This window comes from Alligator sinensis, unplaced genomic scaffold (genome assembly GCF_000455745.1).
Source record: "Alligator sinensis unplaced genomic scaffold, ASM45574v1 scaffold840_1, whole genome shotgun sequence".
Lineage (NCBI taxonomy): Eukaryota > Metazoa > Chordata > Crocodylia > Alligatoridae > Alligator > Alligator sinensis.
Genome location: NW_005842643.1, coordinates 221,597 through 243,093, shown reverse-complemented (window position 1 = coordinate 243,093; position 21,497 = coordinate 221,597). Strand labels below are relative to the sequence as shown.

The following is a 21,497-nucleotide window of genomic DNA, read 5'->3' as shown; positions in this document are numbered from 1 at the left end:
TGATAAACTGGGCTTTTTTTTTTTTTTTTTTTAAGAGCGTGATAGAATATCACATTATCATTGGCTGTCTACCCCCATGACCTATGAACCTCCTGCAGGTTATCATAATACAGGTTTGGCAGTATTATCTGAACCAGGTGACGTGTTTGCCATCAACCAATGCAAAATTACAGTCTTGAGCACTTCTGAGCACTGATGAGCAGCAAACATGTCTACAGTCTTATCATTTTGTACAGCAAATATCCAAGTGCCCTGGTTTACTAGCTGTTCTTCTCTTAACCAGTTTATGGTAATTACTTTCTAATTGATGTTATGAAAGATCCACAAACTGCCCCCAGATGCTCTAGGTAACGTGAAGGTCCCTAGTGATTTGTCAACGTTCTGTTGTTCTCTGACAGTATAGGAATAAGGAATAACAGCTGTAATATTCAAAAAGTATATTTCAGAAGCCTTTTATTTTACCACATTTTCTTCTGACTCCTCTGACTAGACCCCCCTGATTTATGGGAGAACTGGATATAAGTAGTTTCTGAGGATTCTGAGTACAAACTGCATTAATAACCTTATTTATTATAACCTTACTTAGGACTTCTGGGTTTTTCTTCTAGTATATTTGAATTTTAAGAAAACATTTTATAAAATGTCTCACAATTTACTCCTAAAATCACATAAACTGGCTTGGACAGGAATATTTTTAAGTGGATCAGGAAGTAGATGAAAGTTTGTAACTAAAGGGTGATTATACATATCAATACAACAAGTTGGACAAAATATCTCGGGGATAGAAATCTACAGGGATAGGTATTAATGCAATTCTTATTACATGTCTTCTGTAATGATCAGAAATAAGGAATAACAGCACAGTACTTAAACTGGTGAAGTGAGAGGAATTATGTATGCCACAGAGAGAAAAATAAAAGAAAGATAAGGGAGATGGACATAATGAAGTGATTCATCTTTACAAAATACAACCATGAACAGAAACAATCCCAAAAGCAAATAGCCAATGAAAGGAGAACTCTGGAAAGCATTAACTTTCAAATAAATTTGTCTAATTTGTATTGTTATCACCACTAATTTTGCAGTGTGTTTTCTCAAGAGGCAGCTGGCAGTAGTGCAGATTTTACAGAGCATGTCCTCCCAATCAGAAAACCAGATATAACTTTATAAAAGGAAACACATGACACTAGATTGGAAAATTGCTTTCCTTTCCCTTTTACATAAGTGCTTGTTGCTGAGGTACCACAGTTCCAAGGCAGAAAGTCTTCTGTATACCTGTATTGTTGTAGGTATTTCTCTCACAGTTTTGTCTTTTGTCCCCCACTCCTACAACCTTCCAAATTAAATACAGTAAAATCTCATGAATCCCGCATGCTCGGGACCAAGTGCCTGCCGGAAATGTGAAAATTCCAGATTTTTGAAACCAGAGTGGCGGCCAGTCCTGGAGCAGCGGGTTGGGGTAGCAGTGGCCAGTCCCAGAGCAGCGGCCACATGTGGAGTGGCAACGCAGGGTGCTGGATCGCGGCGGCAGTTGCCGCGTGCAAGCTTACCCCTATGCTGCTCTGGGATCGGCCCTACTACTCCCTGATGGACTGTAGTTTTAAAAAGTGTTGCGTTTTCAGTAATTCTAGATTTTTCAATATCCGGATTTATGAGGTTATGCTGTATTCACCAAGAGGAGAACTGAATGTTCTGGGAAATAAGAAGTTGGATACAAAGCTTTTGGATACAAGCTTAAATTATGACCACGTGAGCAGTGTAAAAGTTATGCCAGTCTTATGACTGTTCAGTCTGGGGTGTTGAGTTAACTGGTGTCTATTTCTCTTGTTGGGCAATGTCCACACCTCAAATATTGCTATGATAGTTGGTCCCTGTCTTAACAGGGTGGCCAAGGACTCTTTCAATCAAACACCACTATCCTTCCTCTGCCAGCTGAATTTACTCCAGAAGGTATATTGATAGTGGTGGGGTAGTGAGTAAAATTAAACTGATAGCAGAAGGCAGTGAGGATCTAGGTAAGATTTTTTTGGAGAAATTCCTACAGGTCAACAGGGAATTTCCTCTGATGTTATGAAACTGCACAAAACAAAATTCATTGTTAGGAGCTCCCAGATATCTGATATTCTGTTTTAGAAGGAAATTTGTTTAGAATATAAAACACACTTAAAATACATACTCTTAAGAATGTACATATACTAACCTTCATTAGATGCCTTCATTGCTTGCTAACAGCAGGTATATCAAGCTGTTTTAGTAGATGAGAGATTGAAGCCTATTGCCTCTACCTCTTCTAACTTTGTGCTCATGCACAAAGCATGGAAGATGAGATAAGATGTCTCCATTTCAACCGCAGAGGGGGTATTTTAGGAGGCTAGGGGGATCCATTATGGAAAAATGAAGGAACTCCAAGGCCAAGTAAGAAGTAAGATGAAATTAGAAGTCATATACGTCACACAAGAAGGTTAGTGTAGCTCCATCAGAACCACACTCCTGCTAGGGTGGTGAGGACTGGGGTTGAAGTGAATTCTTGGGAATTTGTGGAGTTTCTGGGTGGGGTTCAAACACTGTTCTCTAAGGAATAATCCCTGTCCCTCCAGGAGAAACCATGTGGGGAAAACTTCCTTAACAGACCCTTACAGGACTCCCTTCTTCAGCTCCCTCACAAATTTTACAACAGGAGGGAGTGTGCCAATTCATTATTAGCAGCAATGCAGGGAGGATCACACTGTGTGAAACTAACAAATGAAAGACAAAAAAAACAAACTTGTGCATTAGAGAAGCAAGGAAAAGACCAGAAGAACCAGTGTTTGGAACTCACTACAAATGATACCCTAGAATATCAACCCAAAATGACGACTATTATTACATAATGGAACTTTATCTAAAGCAGTGGTTCTCAATCAGAATGCCTTGAGATCCTTTCAAGGGTGCTGTGGAGTGCCACACAATTTTAGCAGTTGGGTGCATAAACATGGTTCACAAGATAAATCCAGAGATTTCAAATAGGAATCCAAAATAGTGTAAAAAATATTCTGATCAGTTGTGGTCTCCCTGAGCTCTTTGCAAAAGAAAAACTGCTCTTATTATATTTCTGGAGTCAAGAAACAAGTGAAAACTAAGATTTGGCATTTTCTGATGGTTGCCTCGAATCCAACAATGGGTGACTTGCATCTAAAGCTACATAGGAGCCAGTGAACAGGCCAGAAAATAGGGGAGTTTGAGTGGGAGTTCTACGTGGGAAAGAAAGCTGTGGCTGTCTCAGCAGAGGCCTTGTAAGTAATGGTGAATAAGAAGGCCTGCCTGGGTTTGGCTTGGTGGTACAGCTTTAGTCTGGGAGATATATGGTAAGCTTGTTTGGAGGTGGGACTTGACTGTGGCCAATTGTGGATGATAGTGGTTGACTGAGGCTGATTGCAGGATGAGCAAGAAGGTGGGGTTTGCTGAAGCAGAAAGCTTAGTCTTGCCAGATCACAGTGACAAAGGAGTAAGCAACACCAGGGCCAGCAAACAGGTCAGCAAACAGGTGAGTCTGAGTGGGAATTCTGCCTGGAGAACCACAGACCAGTGTGTCTGACATCTAGACTTGGAAAGATCATGGAGCAGTTCCTCAAGGAATCCACTGTGAAACATCCAGAGGAGAACAAAGGGATCAGGAACAGCCAGCATGAATTTACCAAGAGCAAATCATGCCTGACCAGCCTAATTTCCTTCTATGATTAAGTGACAGGCTCTGTGGCTGAGGGGAGAGCAGTGGATATGGTATACTTTGACTTCAGCAAGGCTTTTGACACTGACTCTCACAACATTCTTATTAGCAAGCTAAAGACATTTAGACTAGACAAAAGTACCATAAGGTGAATACATTGCTTGGATCATTGTACTGGGCAAGTAGTCTTCAATGGATCAATGTCTGCTTGGGAGGAGGCATCAAGTGGGGCTCACCAAGGGTCAGTTCTGGGTCCGGTATTGTTTAATATTTTCACCAATGATGTGGATGAGGGCACCAAGTACATGGCTCAGCAAATCTGTGGATGACAATAAGTTGGATGAAGTTGTAGACACTCCTAGAGAGTAGGGCTAGGATCCAGAATGACTTGGGTAGAATGGAGAAATGGTTCACAGTCAATCAAATGGGACTCAACAAGAACAAGTGTAAAGTCCTACACTCAGGACAGAGAAATTGCATGTACAAATACAGACCTGGGAGTGAGTAGCTAGCCTGCAGTAGGACCTGAAGGTTACTGTAGACAATAAGCTAAATATGAGCCAACAGTGCTCTCTCTCTTTTTTTTTTTTTTTGCAACAAGGACAACAGCATACTGGGCTATATTAATAGAAGTGTCACTTGCAAGTCAAGGGAAGTGATTCTTCCACTTAATTCAGCACCGGTGAGACCTCATCTGAAATACTGTGTCCAGTTTTGGGCCCCACAATTCAAGAAAGATGTGAACAATTTGGAGAGTTCAGTACAGAGCAACAAAAATGACTGGCGGCCTAGAAGACGAAACTTATGAGGAAAGGCTAAAAGAACTAGAGTTATTTAGTCTGAAGAAAAGACTTGAGATGTGATTTGATAAAGGTCTTCAAATAACCCGAAGGGCAATTATAGAGATGAAAAAGATCGGCTTTTCTCTGTGGCTACAGGGGACAGAACTTAGAATAGCCTCAAGCTGTAGCAGGGGAAATTGAGGTTGGAGATTAGGAGGAACTTTTTGACTATGAGGGTGGACAAGCATTGGAATGGGCTGCCTAGAGGAACTGTGGAATCTCTATCCTTGGAAGTTTTCAAGAACTGGTTAGACGCTTTGGCTGGGATGTTTTAGGCAGAGGTGATCCTGCCTTCAGCAGGGGGCTGGACTAGATGACACTGAGGTCCCTTCCAGCCTTTATTTCCTATAATTCCTAAAACAATCGAGAACCTCTGGTCTAAGGTATTCTCTGACTTTCCCTTTCAATCCCAAATACTTAAGCAGGGAAAAAGTACGAGATCATAGGAATCTAGAGCTGGAAGGGACTACATGAAGTCATTTAGTTAAACTACCAGCTCAAGGCAGGATCATCCTTGACTAAACCATTCCACCCAAGTGTCCGTCTAACCTGCTCTTGAAAATATGGATTTGTTGTTGCAAAACTAGGTGCTGGGGATTGTATTACATATGTATCACAATAAAAAGTGATAGTGCCCACAGAGGATAACCCAAACATTTACTGTTTCCCCCAGAAGCACTTGCAGATGGCAAATAATTGTTGACAAATGCCCTGGAAATGGAAAAAATAAGTGAATTATTGTGCATTGTCTGTGGAGCAGCACTGTCTTGCTCAAAAGTGAGGCACTGGAAAAATGTCACAACATGGACCATTAAAACAAACATTTCCCTCACTGAGCAACCATGTGATCTTATGCTTTTACTTCCATTTTAATCTGATTCTTGACTCTCAGTTTGCACTGTACGGCATTTTTTCTTATTTTTGTGAACTGTCTAAAGAGCTTCAAGTTCCCCAAAATAATGGCTAAAAATAAGACTTCCCCAAAATGATGGCTAAAAATAGACTTCAGTGGACTATCTGTAGATTCTAAAGCAGCCTGCAAGAGAGGCAGCTATTACAAGAGGAAACTGAGGTAGAAAGAAGTACTGCATTTACTCAATTCTACAATGTGGCTCCCCACCTCCCATTTAACATCGCGGGGAAAAAGCCCCTTGTCTTAGAATCGAGTATGAGGGAAGTGGGAGGGGAGTCTGGGCAGGCACCTACTGTGGCTCAGGCTTCAGCCCCTATCCAGGGTCAGAGCCATAGCTGCAGCTGCTACCTGGCCCCCTTCCCTGCTACCATTGCCTCTGCACCCCACCCTCTTCTGCCCATCCCCACAGCCTCTGCTCCCTCACTTGCCCCTCCACCTCTACCACTTACCCTTGCTCTGTGCTGGCAGGCTTCATGCACATGGCAGCCTGGGGAACTGAGCAGTCTCAGCCCAGAACTAGCAGTAGTGCACAGCTGCTATGGGGGCTGGGCTTGGGTTGGGCTCCTTGTTCAGTGCTCCAGGCTAGAATGGGAATGGAACCTGCCAGCATGGAGCAAGAGTAAGGGCAGGGTGGGGGTGGAGATCAGAGCCTGGATGGGAGAGGGGAAGTAAGGAGCAGAGGCTAGGGGAGATGGAGCATGAGGGGGCATAGAGGCAGAGAAGGAAGTGCCCCTCCAGAGGCTGTGTGGCAGGGGACAGGTACAAGCAGGGGGCAAGCTGCTTGACTTCCTCCCTTTGCCCCACCTGCAGTGGTTGGGGGCGGGTGGGAGGGAAAGGGGACATCATTTAAGATGCCCCTCCAATAATTATATATAATCATAGATAGATTGATCATAACAAATTTATACATTTTCCATCTCTAGAATCTAATTATTGGGGGGTCACCTTGAATCTAAGATGACCCTTAATTTAAGTAAATATGTTAAAAGCATTTGCTCAAAGGCAACCAATATACTCGTGGCAGATCAGGAGTAGGTTCTGGCCATCTTGAGGTACAGTTTAATATTCTTTCCACTAGACCACACTATTTTAAATCACCATACTCACTCTTAATATTACATTGTCTTTGCCTCACAGAATCAGGCCTTTATAAATACATGCTCTTCAGTTCAGGCAATAAATGCTATGACTAATTCTTTCCCTCCCTGTGCTCACTGGGAATAAAAAACTTTTCTTTGAGAGACCCAGTAACAAACAGTCAACCCAGCCGAACAAGAGAAGAGAGCAGAGGGCTAATACAAGCTTAAGTATAGTCACACTTCTACCTAGTTGTCCCACAATAGCTATGCACTCAGAACTGGGATGAGGACTAGATACAGGGATCTTTAAAATCCTCAGTAATGCAAGTAATTCACTTAACTGGTACCTTGCTCTATGAAAACATACTATCCAGCTTTTAAAAAAATATTGACAGGTCTCTTCCAACAAATACATACCAGCCTCCCATTTGTATTGCATGTGTGTCCAGAGGTGGCAACATTTTTGTTTTTTGTTTTTAAATTCAGTAAACAAGGTTTGGGGGTTTATTGAAATTAGTCATTAACAGAAACTGAAAGACCTCATTAAACCTGTAATTTATATCCCTCTCCTTGCTTACAAAGCTGTTTTAGTCCTGTAATCCCAGTACAACAGGCCTCAGAAAAACAAAAAATAACAGACACCTTTAAACTGGCACAGGACTTTTCCTATATACCATTTTTCAATTTACTAGGACTAGGAACAAGTCATCAATGGCTCAATGTCTACTTGGGAGGAGGTATCAAGTGCAGTCTGTCCTGGATCTGTTTATATTTAATATCTTCACTAGTGGCTTGGAATATGACATCAAGTGCACAGTCAGCAAGTCTGTGGATGACACCAAGTTGGCTGGAATTGCAGACACTCTGGAGGGCAGGGCTAGGTTCCAGAATGACGTGGGTAGATTGGAGAAATGGTCTGGAATTGACCAGATGAGCCTCAACAAGGACAACACTTGGGACAGAATAACCACATGCACAAATACAAACTGGGGGGATGAGTGGCGAGGCTACGGGACTGCAGAGAAAGACCTGGTGGTTACATAAGCTGAATATGAACCAACAGTGTGCTCTTTTCGACTTTATTCAGCACTGGTGAGGCCTCACCTTGGCCCTGTGTCCAGTTTTGGGCCCCACACTTCAAGAAGGATGTGGAGGTTGGAAAGAGTCCAGCACAGAGCAACAAAACATGATAAGGGAACTGGAAGGCAAGACTTATTTGGGGGTTGGACATGATGATCTGTTCAGGTCCCTTCTGACCCTAGAAACTAAACTATGAAACTATGAAAGAGTGAAAGAAAGATTATTTAGTCTGGAGAAGAGAAGACTGAGGAGGTGAGGGTGGGATTTGATAACAGTCTTCAAATACCTTAAGGGCAATTATGGAGAGGATGGAAATGGGCTTTTCTCTGTGGCTATAGGGGACAGGACTAGGAGCAATGACCTAAGCTGCAGCAGGGGAAATTTAGGTTGGAGATTAGAAGGAACTCTCTCACTGTAAGAGTGGTCCACTATTGGAATAAGCTACCTAGAGTTGTTGTAGAATCTCCATGCTTGGAAGTTTTCAAGAGTAGGTTAGACACTTGGCTGGGATGGTTTAGTCAGGGATGATCCTGCCCTGAGCAGGTGGATGGACTAGGTTGGTCCCTTCCAGCGCTACTGTCCTATGATCACATGGCCCTGTTTAAAGAAGGGGTATTCTCAGCATTCTGTGGTATAAAGCCTCTATTCTAGGACCAATGGTTCCCAAGATACTGGGTCATGACTCTCTCCAAGCTGAAAGTATCTTTTCCAGAAATAAACATCCATGTTGGAGAACTGCCTTTAACAAGGAGCTTCGGAGCAGTCACAGCCACCACTAGTTCCTAATGGGATAGTTCTAATGGAAGCAAGTAAGAGAGTGAGAATGTGTGTGCATGTGTTTGTGCGCATGTACATGCACGCACACAATAATGAGTGCATGATTAATGGGAAAATGCAAATACAGAGACCACACAGTCATAGGAATTCCACTGAGTTCCAAAGGATAGACCCCCCCAACTTATTCCAAGAGAGGGGAATGGGAAAATATCAATTCTAAACAGAATGAGAGACAAGTAGTTGTGTGGGGAGACTCTCCTTCTACCTTTCATCCCAGTAGGCCTTATTGTGAGAAGCAGGAATAGTAAAACCACTAGTGCTCCCATGAGAATTAGTATCAGGCACCACAACTGCTCCTTGTGGTGTATTTTCAAGTATCTGTCTCAGTCCAGTTTCAGATGATAAACGGTAGTATTTGCAGAAGACCTCAGATTTGATTTAATACTGATTTCATTAAATTTACCATTGACTTTAGAGCCGGTATTTGGTCAATGCTGCAGTTTTTGAACATCTCACCTCCAAGGCAGAGATTTTAAGAAGTATTTTAAATGCCACTTTGCTTGCTTTATTATTCCTTGTATCTGCATAATAAAAGTTTCAATTATGCACTCACTAAAAAGAAAATAATGGCCTTTTAAGCTTAAGTCCTTATTGCTACAGCTAAAAAATGTCAGGCTGTATTTACAAAGCAGACAAATTTGCTTTTCTGAGGAAAATTTTCACCAAACAAAAGGTGATGGTATGCAAAATAATGGAACATGAATTTACTAAGAGATTCCACCACGAGACGCAATATTTCATAAGAAAACAAGTGTAAGTTTATTGGACACCAACATCTCTTAGTCAAGTTCTAAGTAAAGAAAACACACAGTAGAAAAAAGTCATACAAAGCAGCAATGGGTTTACATTACATTAAAGGAAGAGTTAACCTATCCTATTAATTCTCAGTCCTAAAAAAAGTAAAAACCTATTCATAATTAAAATTCAACACTGATGTACTGAACCAATATACAATGGCTACAAGATATACAGTATTATAAAAAGTTTATTTTGTCTTCTATAATCCTTTAAAATGACAAGTGATTTTATGTAACTTTAATAGGAAAATTCTACAGCTTGCATGTTGACATTGGACAACTCCAACTTCCAGAAACTGCAGGAAATTTTTTCCAAGCATTACAAGTGATTTCATTTTTTTCCTATTATTTTTAAAAAGGGACACTGTCAAGGTGAAGCCTTAACATTTGCATTTGATCATTTTATATGTTCATGCATATTTACAGTATTATAATTTTAAAAAGGTTTTTTAAAATTTAACATTCTATTGTAGTGGTAGAAACGTAAACACAAAACTGAAGGAGGAAATTGATTTGTCTGTTTTAACAGCTCTAGAATAGTGAAAAGCAAAACAAATGTAAGAGTCCAAGCCACAAAACTCAGATCCATATTTCAGACATCAAGCCAAGTTTGAAGATGCCTTTATATGGAATTTTCGTGTCTACACAGCTTAAATGCTAAAAACATTTTTGTTTTTTTTTAATTATTTTACTTTTATTAAACTATCAAATAATGTTAGTAACACAGGTAATGACTTTTATATTATGATTTTATCTTGATAGTGTCCCTTAACGTACAACAGTTATAGTACATTTTTTCACAAGTCATTTTAAACAAACAAGAATCAATAAGACATTTTAAACCCCAAATACTATCAAGGCTGCTTTCAACAAAAGGTTTTTAACACTGATTCACTAACAGCAACGTTTAAAAAAAACCAAAAAAACCCCAAATAAACCAAAATTGCTTTGATTTTCATTTAGATCTTCTGGTAGGAAAATGTAAACAGTTTTACTGAACAGCATAGGCACATGCCAGATTTTATAGGCACATGCCAGATATTTGCACCATAACTTCTAGTGCCAGGAAGTCAGGGCTATAGTCTATCCTTGTCCCACGTGAGGAACTTCCAGTTGTGAAAGTGGAAGGTGGGGCAAAAACAGTACAAACACAGCTCAGGACCAAACCTGCATTCCCTGCTTGAGAGGGAGGAATTTTCATGAATATCCATGTCCAAGTGGGAAATGCAGGATCAGGTCTCTTACAGCTCTGTATTTTGGTTCCCTGGAGGTTTATAAGGCTATAATTGTGTTCTGAATAAGATAGACAAGTTACCTGTCATCCATTGCTTCAGCAGATTACAACCTCTGAAGTTAAATTGTTAGTCTTCTTTCATGTAAAGAAAGTACAAAAGCAGAGACAGCAGCACTACTGTTACATGTCCTCTGTATATTTTGGTAACATTGCATACGTAACCTCTCTTCAAAGGAACATTAAATTTAAAAACATTTGGTTCTACCATTCTAAAGATCATACGTAATTTTTTTCCATTGCTTACTTTAAAAGATTGGTCACGGCCCCAGTTCAACACAGCATTTAAGCACATGCTTAAAGTTAAATGTGTTTAAGGCCTTTTGGCTTCAATGGAACATGAGCATGTGCCTAAAGTGCTTTGGCGAATCAGTGCCTAAAATAAACTAAGTTTAGTTCATGGCCTAATCCTGTTCCCAGTAAAATAAATAGGAGTTTTATCACAGGATTTCAGTTGGAACAGGATGGGGCACTGCCTGTTAAATTATACCGACAGATGATAAAACTAATCAAGCTGATAAAACCAATAGAGAATTAAAACTCTAATTTATATATTAAAAAATCTGCATATTTGTCATGATGCCATACAAAAAAGAACAAGAAACCTCAAAGTCTGAAAGAAGTCAAATTAACTTATATTAAATAATCAGGCAAAAACCCAAGGCTTCTAACCTTTTAAATGTGTGCTTTAGTATCCAAGTCACACAGTTGCAAAATTAAAATATGAAGACAGGTTTTTTTGCATCAATATGTTACTTTTTATTCTGGTTATGGCCAACTAGGCATATTCTTTAAAAGACTTTTATTTATAATAAGCAACTAACATTTTATTTCATAATTTAACTTTTCTAATATATATTACAGTTACATGAGTGGAAGCATATCTATTCCATATCTTCCAAAATAAACACATCTGTCCCAGGGTTTTTTAAGGTACTGTATAAAAGCTAATAGAAAACCAGAACTGCTATATAAACATCTCATATTTAAAACTTTATTTAGAGATCCTGTATTCCTTTACTGAAGAACAATCAGGAATTTAAAAACCAGAGAACATGTTCAAAATTAGAGAGAGAGTTTAAAAAAATAATCTAACACAAACTTTAAAGGAGACTATTTAGATCATCAAAATCTTTTTACTGATTTTTACAATTTGTATTATATTTGAGGAAAAAACCCCAAGGTTTCTTCAAAAACACAGCACAAATTATTTTAAGTGTGTTGTATTTATTATTATGTTATGCTAAAATGCATTAGAATTACATTCCAGATGAAAATTATATAAATATTTCAGAGTTGAACTGGTCATCATATTGTCTTAGAAGGGTATATTCAGGGGACTAGGCAGACTGTCAACAAACTAATTAGGAAATACGCTATTTTAGAGTAATCACCAGTGAAAACTTAGGCACCATTTTAGAAACTGTGTTTTCACATTTTGTCCACACAGATTTCTCTTTCTAAAAGATGTTTCATGTACTTAACATGGCTTTATTTCATCCTGATATTGTTAAATGAGCAAGGTTAAGCATAATTACTATTTTATGATGAAGCTATTTAAATATTCCATCTCATAAAAATAAACTAAGTCACAAGAAGAAATGTCACTTTTAAAAAACAATAGTAAGACTTGTTTTGATTGCATATTTTCATCTAAGATGCTGACATACTCCATCAGATTAGTATGATCACATTTTCACAAAAGATGCTTGTTTAAGGACAAAACACACTACAAGCAGGTGCAAATATAGGCATTTGCATTTAATAATAGTTGTAAATTTTCACCCACTGCATCACAGTGAAAGACTCTGTAGCTAATTATTGAAAATCGTTGGTAGTTGAAAGTATGAATGCCATATTGTACCACTTTGCAATGAAATTAAAACAAAATTTAAAGGATGACAAAAGCTGGTTTTGATTGAGCAAGTCATTTCAGTCAAAGGGCCTGCTCAGATGCTTAGAGCTTAGCCTGTGCTTAACCTTGCTCAGGTTCAGATCCTGAACTTTCAAAATTTTCACTGTAGTCCAAACTTTTTCTATTAGCACTTCAACCTGCATTCCCTGGGACTTCTCGAAGAGTTCTAGAAGCTGAAGGAGTGCATGAGCTGAATTTGACAGGATTAAAGCTTGATCCTGCTCCCACTGAAGTCAGTTACAAAACTCCGATTTGACCTCACTGAATGCAGGACTGGGTCCTCATCACATAGGGCTAAATGCAGTACTTTCTCTTTTGTTTTCCCAGGTGAAGTTGGCCAGATCCAAAGCGGATCCTTGTAAATACTGTTTACAGCATTTACATTCCTACAGTTCATTTTAATCCATTCTCACTGTACTAGATTTAAAATTCCAACAGCAGGAAAACCATTTGCACTGAGCTCCCAAATGAGAGAAACCTATCACCAAAAGTGGGTAGTAAAATAACTTTGGACCCTTGACAAGGTTTCTGGCAAATATCTCTAGTACCAAGGATGCCAACTCTTGCAGTTGCAACTTCAAGCAACTGAATGGTACCACACTTATTAACCATTATTACCATGATCTTGAACAAGCTAAAAAAAATCCAACAGAAAAGTATCACAAAGAATAGAAAGCGGCAGAAAAAAAACATTCTATACACTGTAGTTATAAAAATGCAACAATTGTAGTGTGGTGCTTTTTTCCTCTGCTTTGAACTGGATATGCATGTTTCATACAAATTTCAAATACATACTTCATTCATTTATACAGGTGACTATGTAAATATTTACATTTGAATTTTCCTCAAAACCATGTTTTTGTACTCACAGCCAAACCTACTGCTGCCACACATGACAATTTTGTTCATATCCTGTGCCCCCAACAAGCTTCCACTTTTTAAATCTATATATTCATACATCCTATGTAGTTAGAATTACACAACTATACAAACCAGTGGAAACAAAATTGTGAAACTGCCTGACATCCATTCATTGTTAGTCCATATTTATAAACAGTACTGTTGTTTGCATTTTGAGACTGCTTGAACACTAGAGTTACCAAAATGCCTATAGTAAATTACCTTTGGGGTGTTTTACAGACAGTGTACTTTTACCCAGTCTTCCTTATAAACTTACAATTAAATGGCTGAAACCAGGTTTGCTGCTACTTTTTTGTTTTATAAAATCTAAGTATTAATATTGCTGATCTTATACTCCATTTTATTTTGCACAAGTTCCATATAATAATAAAACAATTCCACACTACCATAAAATACCAAACATTCATTTCCAATAAGTGTCAGGGAAACTCAAACTTGAGGTTTATTAGTTATTGCTAAAGATTACTAAGATCTAAGTCAAAACAGCAAAATACTCCATCCACTTCTTCCCTGTCTTCAAGGGCATGGCTAATCTTTATATGGAGCTCATGAGTTCGTTATACTCAAAACAAGAATTTTCTTACAGTATTTCACTACTATAAACTCAGCTAGAATCGAAGTTGTTGCTTTTTTTGTTTTTAATATACATTTATATATACTGACACCACAGGATAAGGATCCATGCATACAATCAAGATGTGATCATATTTCAGTATTAATTAAATTAAATTATTCTGTTACTATAAGATCCCAGACCACAATATTTAAATTATTTAGATTTCTATCTACTAACATCAAAGTTAGTTTACCTTAATCTTCAAATCCAAGCAGCATCACAAATTCCAACTTTACTCTTTTGATGTTTCTTGTCCCCTTAGATTTCTAGTTTACATGGCATACTTCTGAAATAGCCTGGAAATGGTCTCCATTTAACCAGCTTTTTAAGCTACCTGTTGAAGGTCTCTAGCTTTCTAATTGTGTGTCTGTTCATGGCTCCAAAGACTAAAAGCTGTCTTGAATGTCCTGTGACAAAGTTTACACATATATTGTCTTTTGAATGTGATGGCTGAAAGCGGTGGAGCATGATAAAACAGTGTGTCTGATTCTTGTGGAACAAATAGTTTCTCAGTAGTAGTGGAGCTTTCAGACAAACCTGTTGGACTATCAGGCTCCAAGGGCTGGATTTTGGGTAGAGGTGGAGGCGGTGGCAAAGGTGGTGGTGATGGAGAATTAGCTGGTTGACAGATCTCAGTCTCTTTGTTAACAGATTCTTCTGAGGCCTGCGACATATGGGACTGGAAGTGGCTCCACAGGCGGAAGTTGGTTCGAAAGGCCTTGTTGCACACATGACAAATAAATGGTTTCACAGAGCATAAAAGCTCTTGGTGACGTTCCAGCTGCTTGTGTACAGTAAATATTTTCCCACATTTTTCACAGGGCCACAAGCCACTATCTTTGTTAGAGACAACCTCTTTAGTATCCCTGTTCATTTCAGTGACCTCATCTTCTATGTCATCTGCAGGTTCTTCTTTGATTTGAATTTTAAACTGTTTAGAAACACTTAGGTCTTCAGGGAGGCACGATGAATCCTCTGAATCAAAATTAATTTGTTCTGAAGAATCACTGAATACTCCATCTTCCTTTGCAGTAACAAAATTGTTTGCTTTGTTAGATTCTGACTGAGAATGCAATCTTGAAGCACTAGTTATTTCACCATTGTGATCAAGAATAGGTAAAGAAAAATTCTCTGTTGGGGCCATTGTATTTTGATTGTGAACTTCAACTTGATGACGCCAAATACTAAAGGATGATTTAAAAGTGCGCATACATTCAAGACAAGTGAGCTTCTTATACTCACACTTGCTTTCATGTTCGTGCTTCAGCTCTGCAGAAGAAAACCTAAGACTGCAATAAGGACAAACTGTTGCATTTCTACAGAGTCGCTCATGATTTCCCTGTTCAATAAGGGAGGAGAGCTTTGCATTGCAAAGACGGCATTGGTACATTTCTTTGTTTTCCACTGGACTTTCAATGTGAATATGCTCTTTCTGTTTAGGAGCCTTACTCCCTCCTATTGGTTTTTCTCCTGGATGCATCTTTATGTGCTGTTTAAATTGTGAGAGAAAACGATAAGCTTTCCCACAGTAGGTGCAAATGTAGGCTCCTTTGGCTCTTGATCTTAAGTTCCTTTTGATGACTTGTTGTGCTTGCGAAGTGGACTGTCCCTGAAAACCTTGTTTGCCGCGTCTTAGTTTAACAATCAGAGCTTTTTTAATTTCCCTCTCTCTCACTATGTCAATTAATTTTCTTTGGAATTTTTCATCCAAGACAGCATGTGAACTGGAAGCTGGTGAGGGGTTCTTCACAATTCCATGCTGGGTCTGGCAATGTGTCCACACTTTGAAGTTTGTGTGAAATCTCTTGTGGCATATATCACAAGCGTATGGTTTCTCTGGGTTGTGGTACATATTAACATGACGATGAAGGCCTGCTGTAGATCTGAAAATCTTAAGGCAGTGCTTGCATTTAAATTTTTTATTTGGCCTTGCTTCTTCCAGCTCACTGTACTCATCTTTACTGACATCAGAATCTGGAAAATCAGCATCAAGGTGTGTGGGACTTGAGCCTTCTTCAAAATTTTCCTCTGACCCAGGTGAACCATGCTCATTCATTTTCAATTTTTTAAGTGGTAATCTTCTGTCTGCTTGACATCTCCTTTTGGCTGGAAGTTGATTCACATCCCTGTGGTCATCTTCAGTTTTAAAAGGGAAGTTTTTATTAGCAGAAGCTGAAGCATCCCCCACTGTAACTCTTATTATTTCAGAAGGATCTGAAAGCGGACTGCTAGGTTCAGTTTTTATTCGTACCTCAGGAACGGGAGAAGCAACCTCCCTATCAATGGACTGAGAGGCACTAAAGGATCTAAGGCGATGTGGGTGTATTACCTGTGTCTTATCATCTAGGACTTTTTTTTCTGGAGCCTCTTTCAGGGATGACTTTTGAGATACAATGTTGAATGTTTTCCCTTGTGGGTCATTAGTTACTGATGATGATGATGCCTGGGAAGGTTTTAAATCAACAGCAGGTGAATAAATAGGAACCTGACTATCCATAGACAGTGACCTGCGAAGGAGACTTTTTACAAGTGGGCCACTCCTATCAATTCGTTGATTCTCAGGACCAGATCCACTAGATGGAACCACTAGTCCTAACTTCGAGTAGTATAGCAAGTTCCTATCTTCTCCTTGACCATTTCCTTTTCCTGTCTCCTGCAACAAAAACGTAGATTCCGATGGGCCATGGAGTGATAAAACTGGAGGACGAGGCCTTTTTAAGGACATTTCTGCAGGTTTTCCTCTTAAAAGCTGACTGCTCCCTCCTAGATCATCAGCTGTAGTTTCTTTCTCAGCTAAAGGCTTTTGTGGCAATACTGCATTCCTTTTCACTAAGCTACTTCTGCTTTGATCATCTATAATTCCAGAAGGTTCATGAAGCTTGGGGTAGCTCACAGGACTATCTTTTAACCACATTCTTTCACCTAATGATAAATTGTGAACTGCTTCAGTTGGTTTTGAAATTTGTTGTCTATTAGTTTTAACAGAAAAGGAGGAGGAAGGCTTAGAGGTATGGCTTAAATCATGGTGTGTTTGACTAACACTTTTCCCTTGTGCTTCATTTCTGCTCTGGCAAACAATGACACTTCTCTTCTGAGAATTGTTTTCATCTTCTTCTTGAAACAATATTTTCTTAATGGGACATGTTGGAAAAGGAGCTTGAGGAGTCTTAGAAACAATGTTAGTAAGAAAGGAAATTCCAAGACTGTAGCCCAATTCTTGCACAGCTGCAAGACTGCTTTTCTCAACAAACAAGGATGAAGAGTAAATATAGTTTAATACATTATCAAAAGCATCTGGTTCACAGAAGTCAAGCTGAAACACTGATTGGGACTCATTCTCCTTATTTGTGAACAGTGTCTGGAAGTACTCACTGCTGGCAGCCAGAACATTTTTGTGAGCTCGAAATTTTTGGTCTCCCACAATAAGAAGAACATCACAAAGCTGTCCTTTTAGACGCTCCTCATTCAAAGCACTTAAGAGTGAAATGGCATGTGCTGGATTTATGTAATGCAAGAGCCCCTCCATGATTTTGATGTACCTGAAAACAAAAAATAAGTGTTATGGTCTGTTTTACACGCAGTTTTTAGCATATCATTCCTTAGTTTTAGAATGCCAACCAAAGCAGCCATTTTTATTTCTTTAGTATTATGTAATCTTAGCCTTTGAGAACAGGCATGAATTACAGGAACAAAGCAAACAGTATTCACAGTTCTGGTAGGTGCACAATCATGAAAGGAAGCAGCTTGTGATTCTGCTTTACCAGCGCTCTTTAAATAATCACACTGCTCATTCAGATTATTAGCGCTAACCAACAAGAGCTATGTTTTCTAATTGTAGCATATGCTTACTCCTCTTCATACAAGGATCCATAGTAAATTAAATGATGGTAAAGAAGGTTCCCTGCCCCACCGATCACTACCCCTGTAGAAAGACAATTTTAAAAATATATTGCTGAATCTGGGTCATATGATTTTATAGAAAATCACTTTTGAGGATAAAACCATCATGATGGTATCCTTTTGATTAAGCAAACTTTAGTTGCTTTGGTTTTTTTCTTTATTGTTCAAAATAATGATAAAAAGGCAGTTCATGTTCAGGGGGAGGAAGACAATAGTTTTAATTGTCTCTGGTACAGATTATTAAATTATCATTTTTACTCACATTTAAATAACAAGGCAAAAGTATAATTCACAATTTAGGAAGTGTATTACTTCCTAAAGTGTAAAGAAAAAGAAAATCACCCCCTGTAACTGAGTGGCCAAATAGTCCATCTTCCTGGGAATTTCATAGTTTCAGAGGTGCTCTAGTGGTGTTTTTCCATGGCTCAGTATAGTCAACTGACTCTTAACTGAACACTCATTCTTGACTCCACCACCAGATGACTTGCTGGGTGCCCTATTGTATGAGAAACAGCCACTCTAGGACTCTGATGATTGTAGTGGAGCATTACAACTTCACTGCATGCAACAATCCCCAGGTAACATCTGTCTCCTACTGCAGATGTCTGATAATTCGATAGAAAGCTTCTTGCTACTTCATTGGAGAGAATTAGTTAGATCTAATGTGCATCTTTAAAAACAGGAAAAAGATACCTTAGTACACAGATCATCAGTGGCACCAACTCTATCTTCTGTTTTCTTAATAGAAATTGGAGTCCTGCCAGCTTTTAAATGGAATTTTAATTTAATTCTGGTAGTAAAAAGTCTTAGCACCAACATTATGGATGGCACTGTAAAACAAATCAACAATAGGTCTTGCACATTTAATAAAAAAACCGTTTTGTTTGTATTAAAGTAGTTGATTGAAAGTGAAATTACTTTTTAGATATGACAAAGGGCTGGCAGACATAATTGCAACGGAAAGGTTTCACCTTTCACTGACTTATATGTGAGTCTGAATAACTCAAATAAATAATATGTTATGAAGTTATAACCCTATAATTAGAAAAAGTAGAGGGAAGAGGTAAAATCCATTAGCTAACAATTACCAATGAGTAATGCTCAAACCCAGTGTTCTAGATTGCCTTTGTTAAGGGTGTAAGTCTAAAAGGTATTGAGAGCACCGTGGAAAGCTCTACTCATAGATATGATTAGGCCAGAAACTGTAATTCAAGCATACAATACATTTTACTTAATATATAACCACAACAACAGAAGAGTTGTTTCTTTGACTCCACTGAAACCAGTGCAAGGGCAGCATCTGTTTAAAATATGAGAACTATCTCCCAGAGATTAACTCTGATAAATTATGTAGGGCAGGGTTGTACATTGCAGCCCCCAGCTCCTGCTTGCCTGCTTCTCCCCTTCACTAGGGCTTCAACAACAGCCAAGAGCTCTGGGCTTCTCTCTCCCTCTCTGACAGCCACTTCCTACTCCAACCCCAGGGGGCAGAGCAGTATGGGAAGTGGAAGCCAAGTCAGGCCATGCAAGTAGGAGGAGGGTGATACACAGGCACACAGTGTTGCATCAGAGGCATCCATGTGGTCCAGGGGCCTGTGGCTTAGTCTAGTACGGGCTCCAAAGCATGTAGCTCCCAGTCACTCAGAAATTGGACCCTCTTGATCTAGGGGGCAAGATTAAAACTAATGGTACTAGACCATGAAAATGGAAATTTAACAGAATTTTGCTTTAATAGTTTTGGGTTGATGCATCTTTAGCCAAATTATTTATTCCTAATTTTTTCCATTAATATTCCATCTTCTCCGTAAGGAAATAACATCATGCAAAAACTCCTCTGTAACAAAGCACATTCAAGGAAAAAAAATGGTAGGTATAGAGTATATTTTTTATATAAATAAGTTAATTATCTGTCACAGTATACCCTGCCCAGGCAGTTCAGATAATCAACATTATAGTACATTGTTTACTTGCTTGACAGCACACTATTTTTCCCACAGGACCTCTGCCTCATTGACTATACAAAATAGATAGTGCTTAGTGAATGGGTTACTCAATATTTCTTTTTATCCTCCTCATCTAATACATGTTCACTGTATTATTTACTGCTTATCTTCCAAACACTGCACGGTATCCAGTGCAACTTTCCATGAGGTTTTTTTCTGGTGCTGAACCTCTCAGCAAGTGAATGCTTCACAAATCATAAAGCTTGCTTAATAACTATTCTCCAACTATTTGGGTTGGTCTAATAAAAGATATCAGATTCACCCAAGGAACCTTGTCTCACTAATCATAATGAATCCATCTTTAAAATACCCTGTGAAGTATTATCTGAATTACAGAGTTGAACTTTAAAGAAAAGGACAAAACCCCACTAACTGGGGTGTCCAAACTGAAAAACCTAATACTTGGTGTGACACACCACTTATTTTTTATAGCACCTCACCTTTTCAAAAGACAGTTCCTAATGACTCAGGTTGCAGTTATGGGCTCTGAATTTCTAAAAGTTAGGAGACAGATTTCTCACACAGTAAATAAAGATCACATAACCAGAGGCCCAGTGATCATTTTCATAGATTCATAGATGCTAGGCTCAGGAAGGACCTCAACAGATCATCGAGTCCGACATCCTGCCTAAGCAGGAAAGAGAGCTGGGGGGTCAGATGACCACAGCCAGATGCCTATCCAGCCTTCTCTTAAACACCCCCAAGGTAGGGGAGAGCACCACCTCCCTTGGAAGCCCATTCCAAATTTTGGCCACCCATACCGTGAAGAAGTTTTTCCTGATATCTAGCCTAAGTCTGCTCTCTGTCAGTTTGTGACCATTGTTCCTTGTTACTCCAAGAGGTGCCCTGGTGAACAGAGCATCTCCGATCCCTTGCTGCTTCCCCTAATGAATTTGTAGGCAGCCACAAGATCACCTTTCCACCTTCTCTTGTGGAGGCTGAAGAGGTCCAGATCCCTCAGTCTCTCCTCATAGGGCTTGTCCTGTAAGACCCTAACCATATGAGTGGCCCTCCTCTGGACCCTCTCGAGTCTATCAACATCCTTCTTGAAGTATGGCGCCCAAAACTGGACGCAGTACACCAAATGTGGTCTGACCAATGCTGCATAGAGAGGAAGTATCATCTCCTTGGATTTACTTGTCATGCATCTGCTGATGCATGATAAAGTGCGGTTAGCTTTGCTGATGATTTCATTGCATTGATGACTCACGTTCATCTTGGAGTCCACTATGACTCCAAGATCCCTTTCTTCTGTGCTGCTGAGAGGGTCACTTCCCAGCCAGTAGATGTGTTGGATATTTTTGCACCCTAGGTGCAGCACTCTGCACTTGTCCTGGTTGTACTGCACTCTACTGTGTACTACCCACTTTTCTAACCTGTCCAGGTCTGCCTGCAATTGTTCCCTACCTTCCAGAGTGTGCACTTCACCCCACAATTTAGTATCATCCGCAAACTTGGACAGTACACTTCACACCTATATCCAAGTCACTGATGAAGATATTGAAGAGTACAGGTCCAAAGACCGAAACAAATTTTGATTTATATTAGTTGCTCCACACTACACAAGAATTTTGTGGCAGATTTAGGAGTAGAATCC

General features: G+C 39.2%; 1 protein-coding gene across 2 annotated transcripts in view; it reads right to left on the bottom strand.

Annotated features, from left to right (window-relative positions):
- Window positions 1–19,543, bottom strand: part of ZBTB21 (zinc finger and BTB domain containing 21) — a 39,289-nt gene extending 19,746 nt beyond the window's left edge. Inside the window, exons 1-2 of one of the 2 annotated variants that reach the window (XR_003096219.1) lie at window positions 18,591–19,543; window positions 14,191–17,536 (exon numbers count right to left, since the gene is read on the bottom strand). Coding sequence is in view for 1 of the 2 variants with exons in the window: in XM_025215407.1 (XP_025071192.1) it covers window positions 14,353–17,536; window positions 18,591–18,607 (3,201 nt within the window). In the remaining variant the exon portion in view is untranslated. Of the gene's footprint in view, window positions 1–9,211; window positions 17,537–18,590 lie in introns of those variants that run through there. The other variant, XM_025215407.1, reaches the window with a different exon arrangement.
- Between the last annotated feature and the right edge of the window lie 1,954 nt (window positions 19,544–21,497).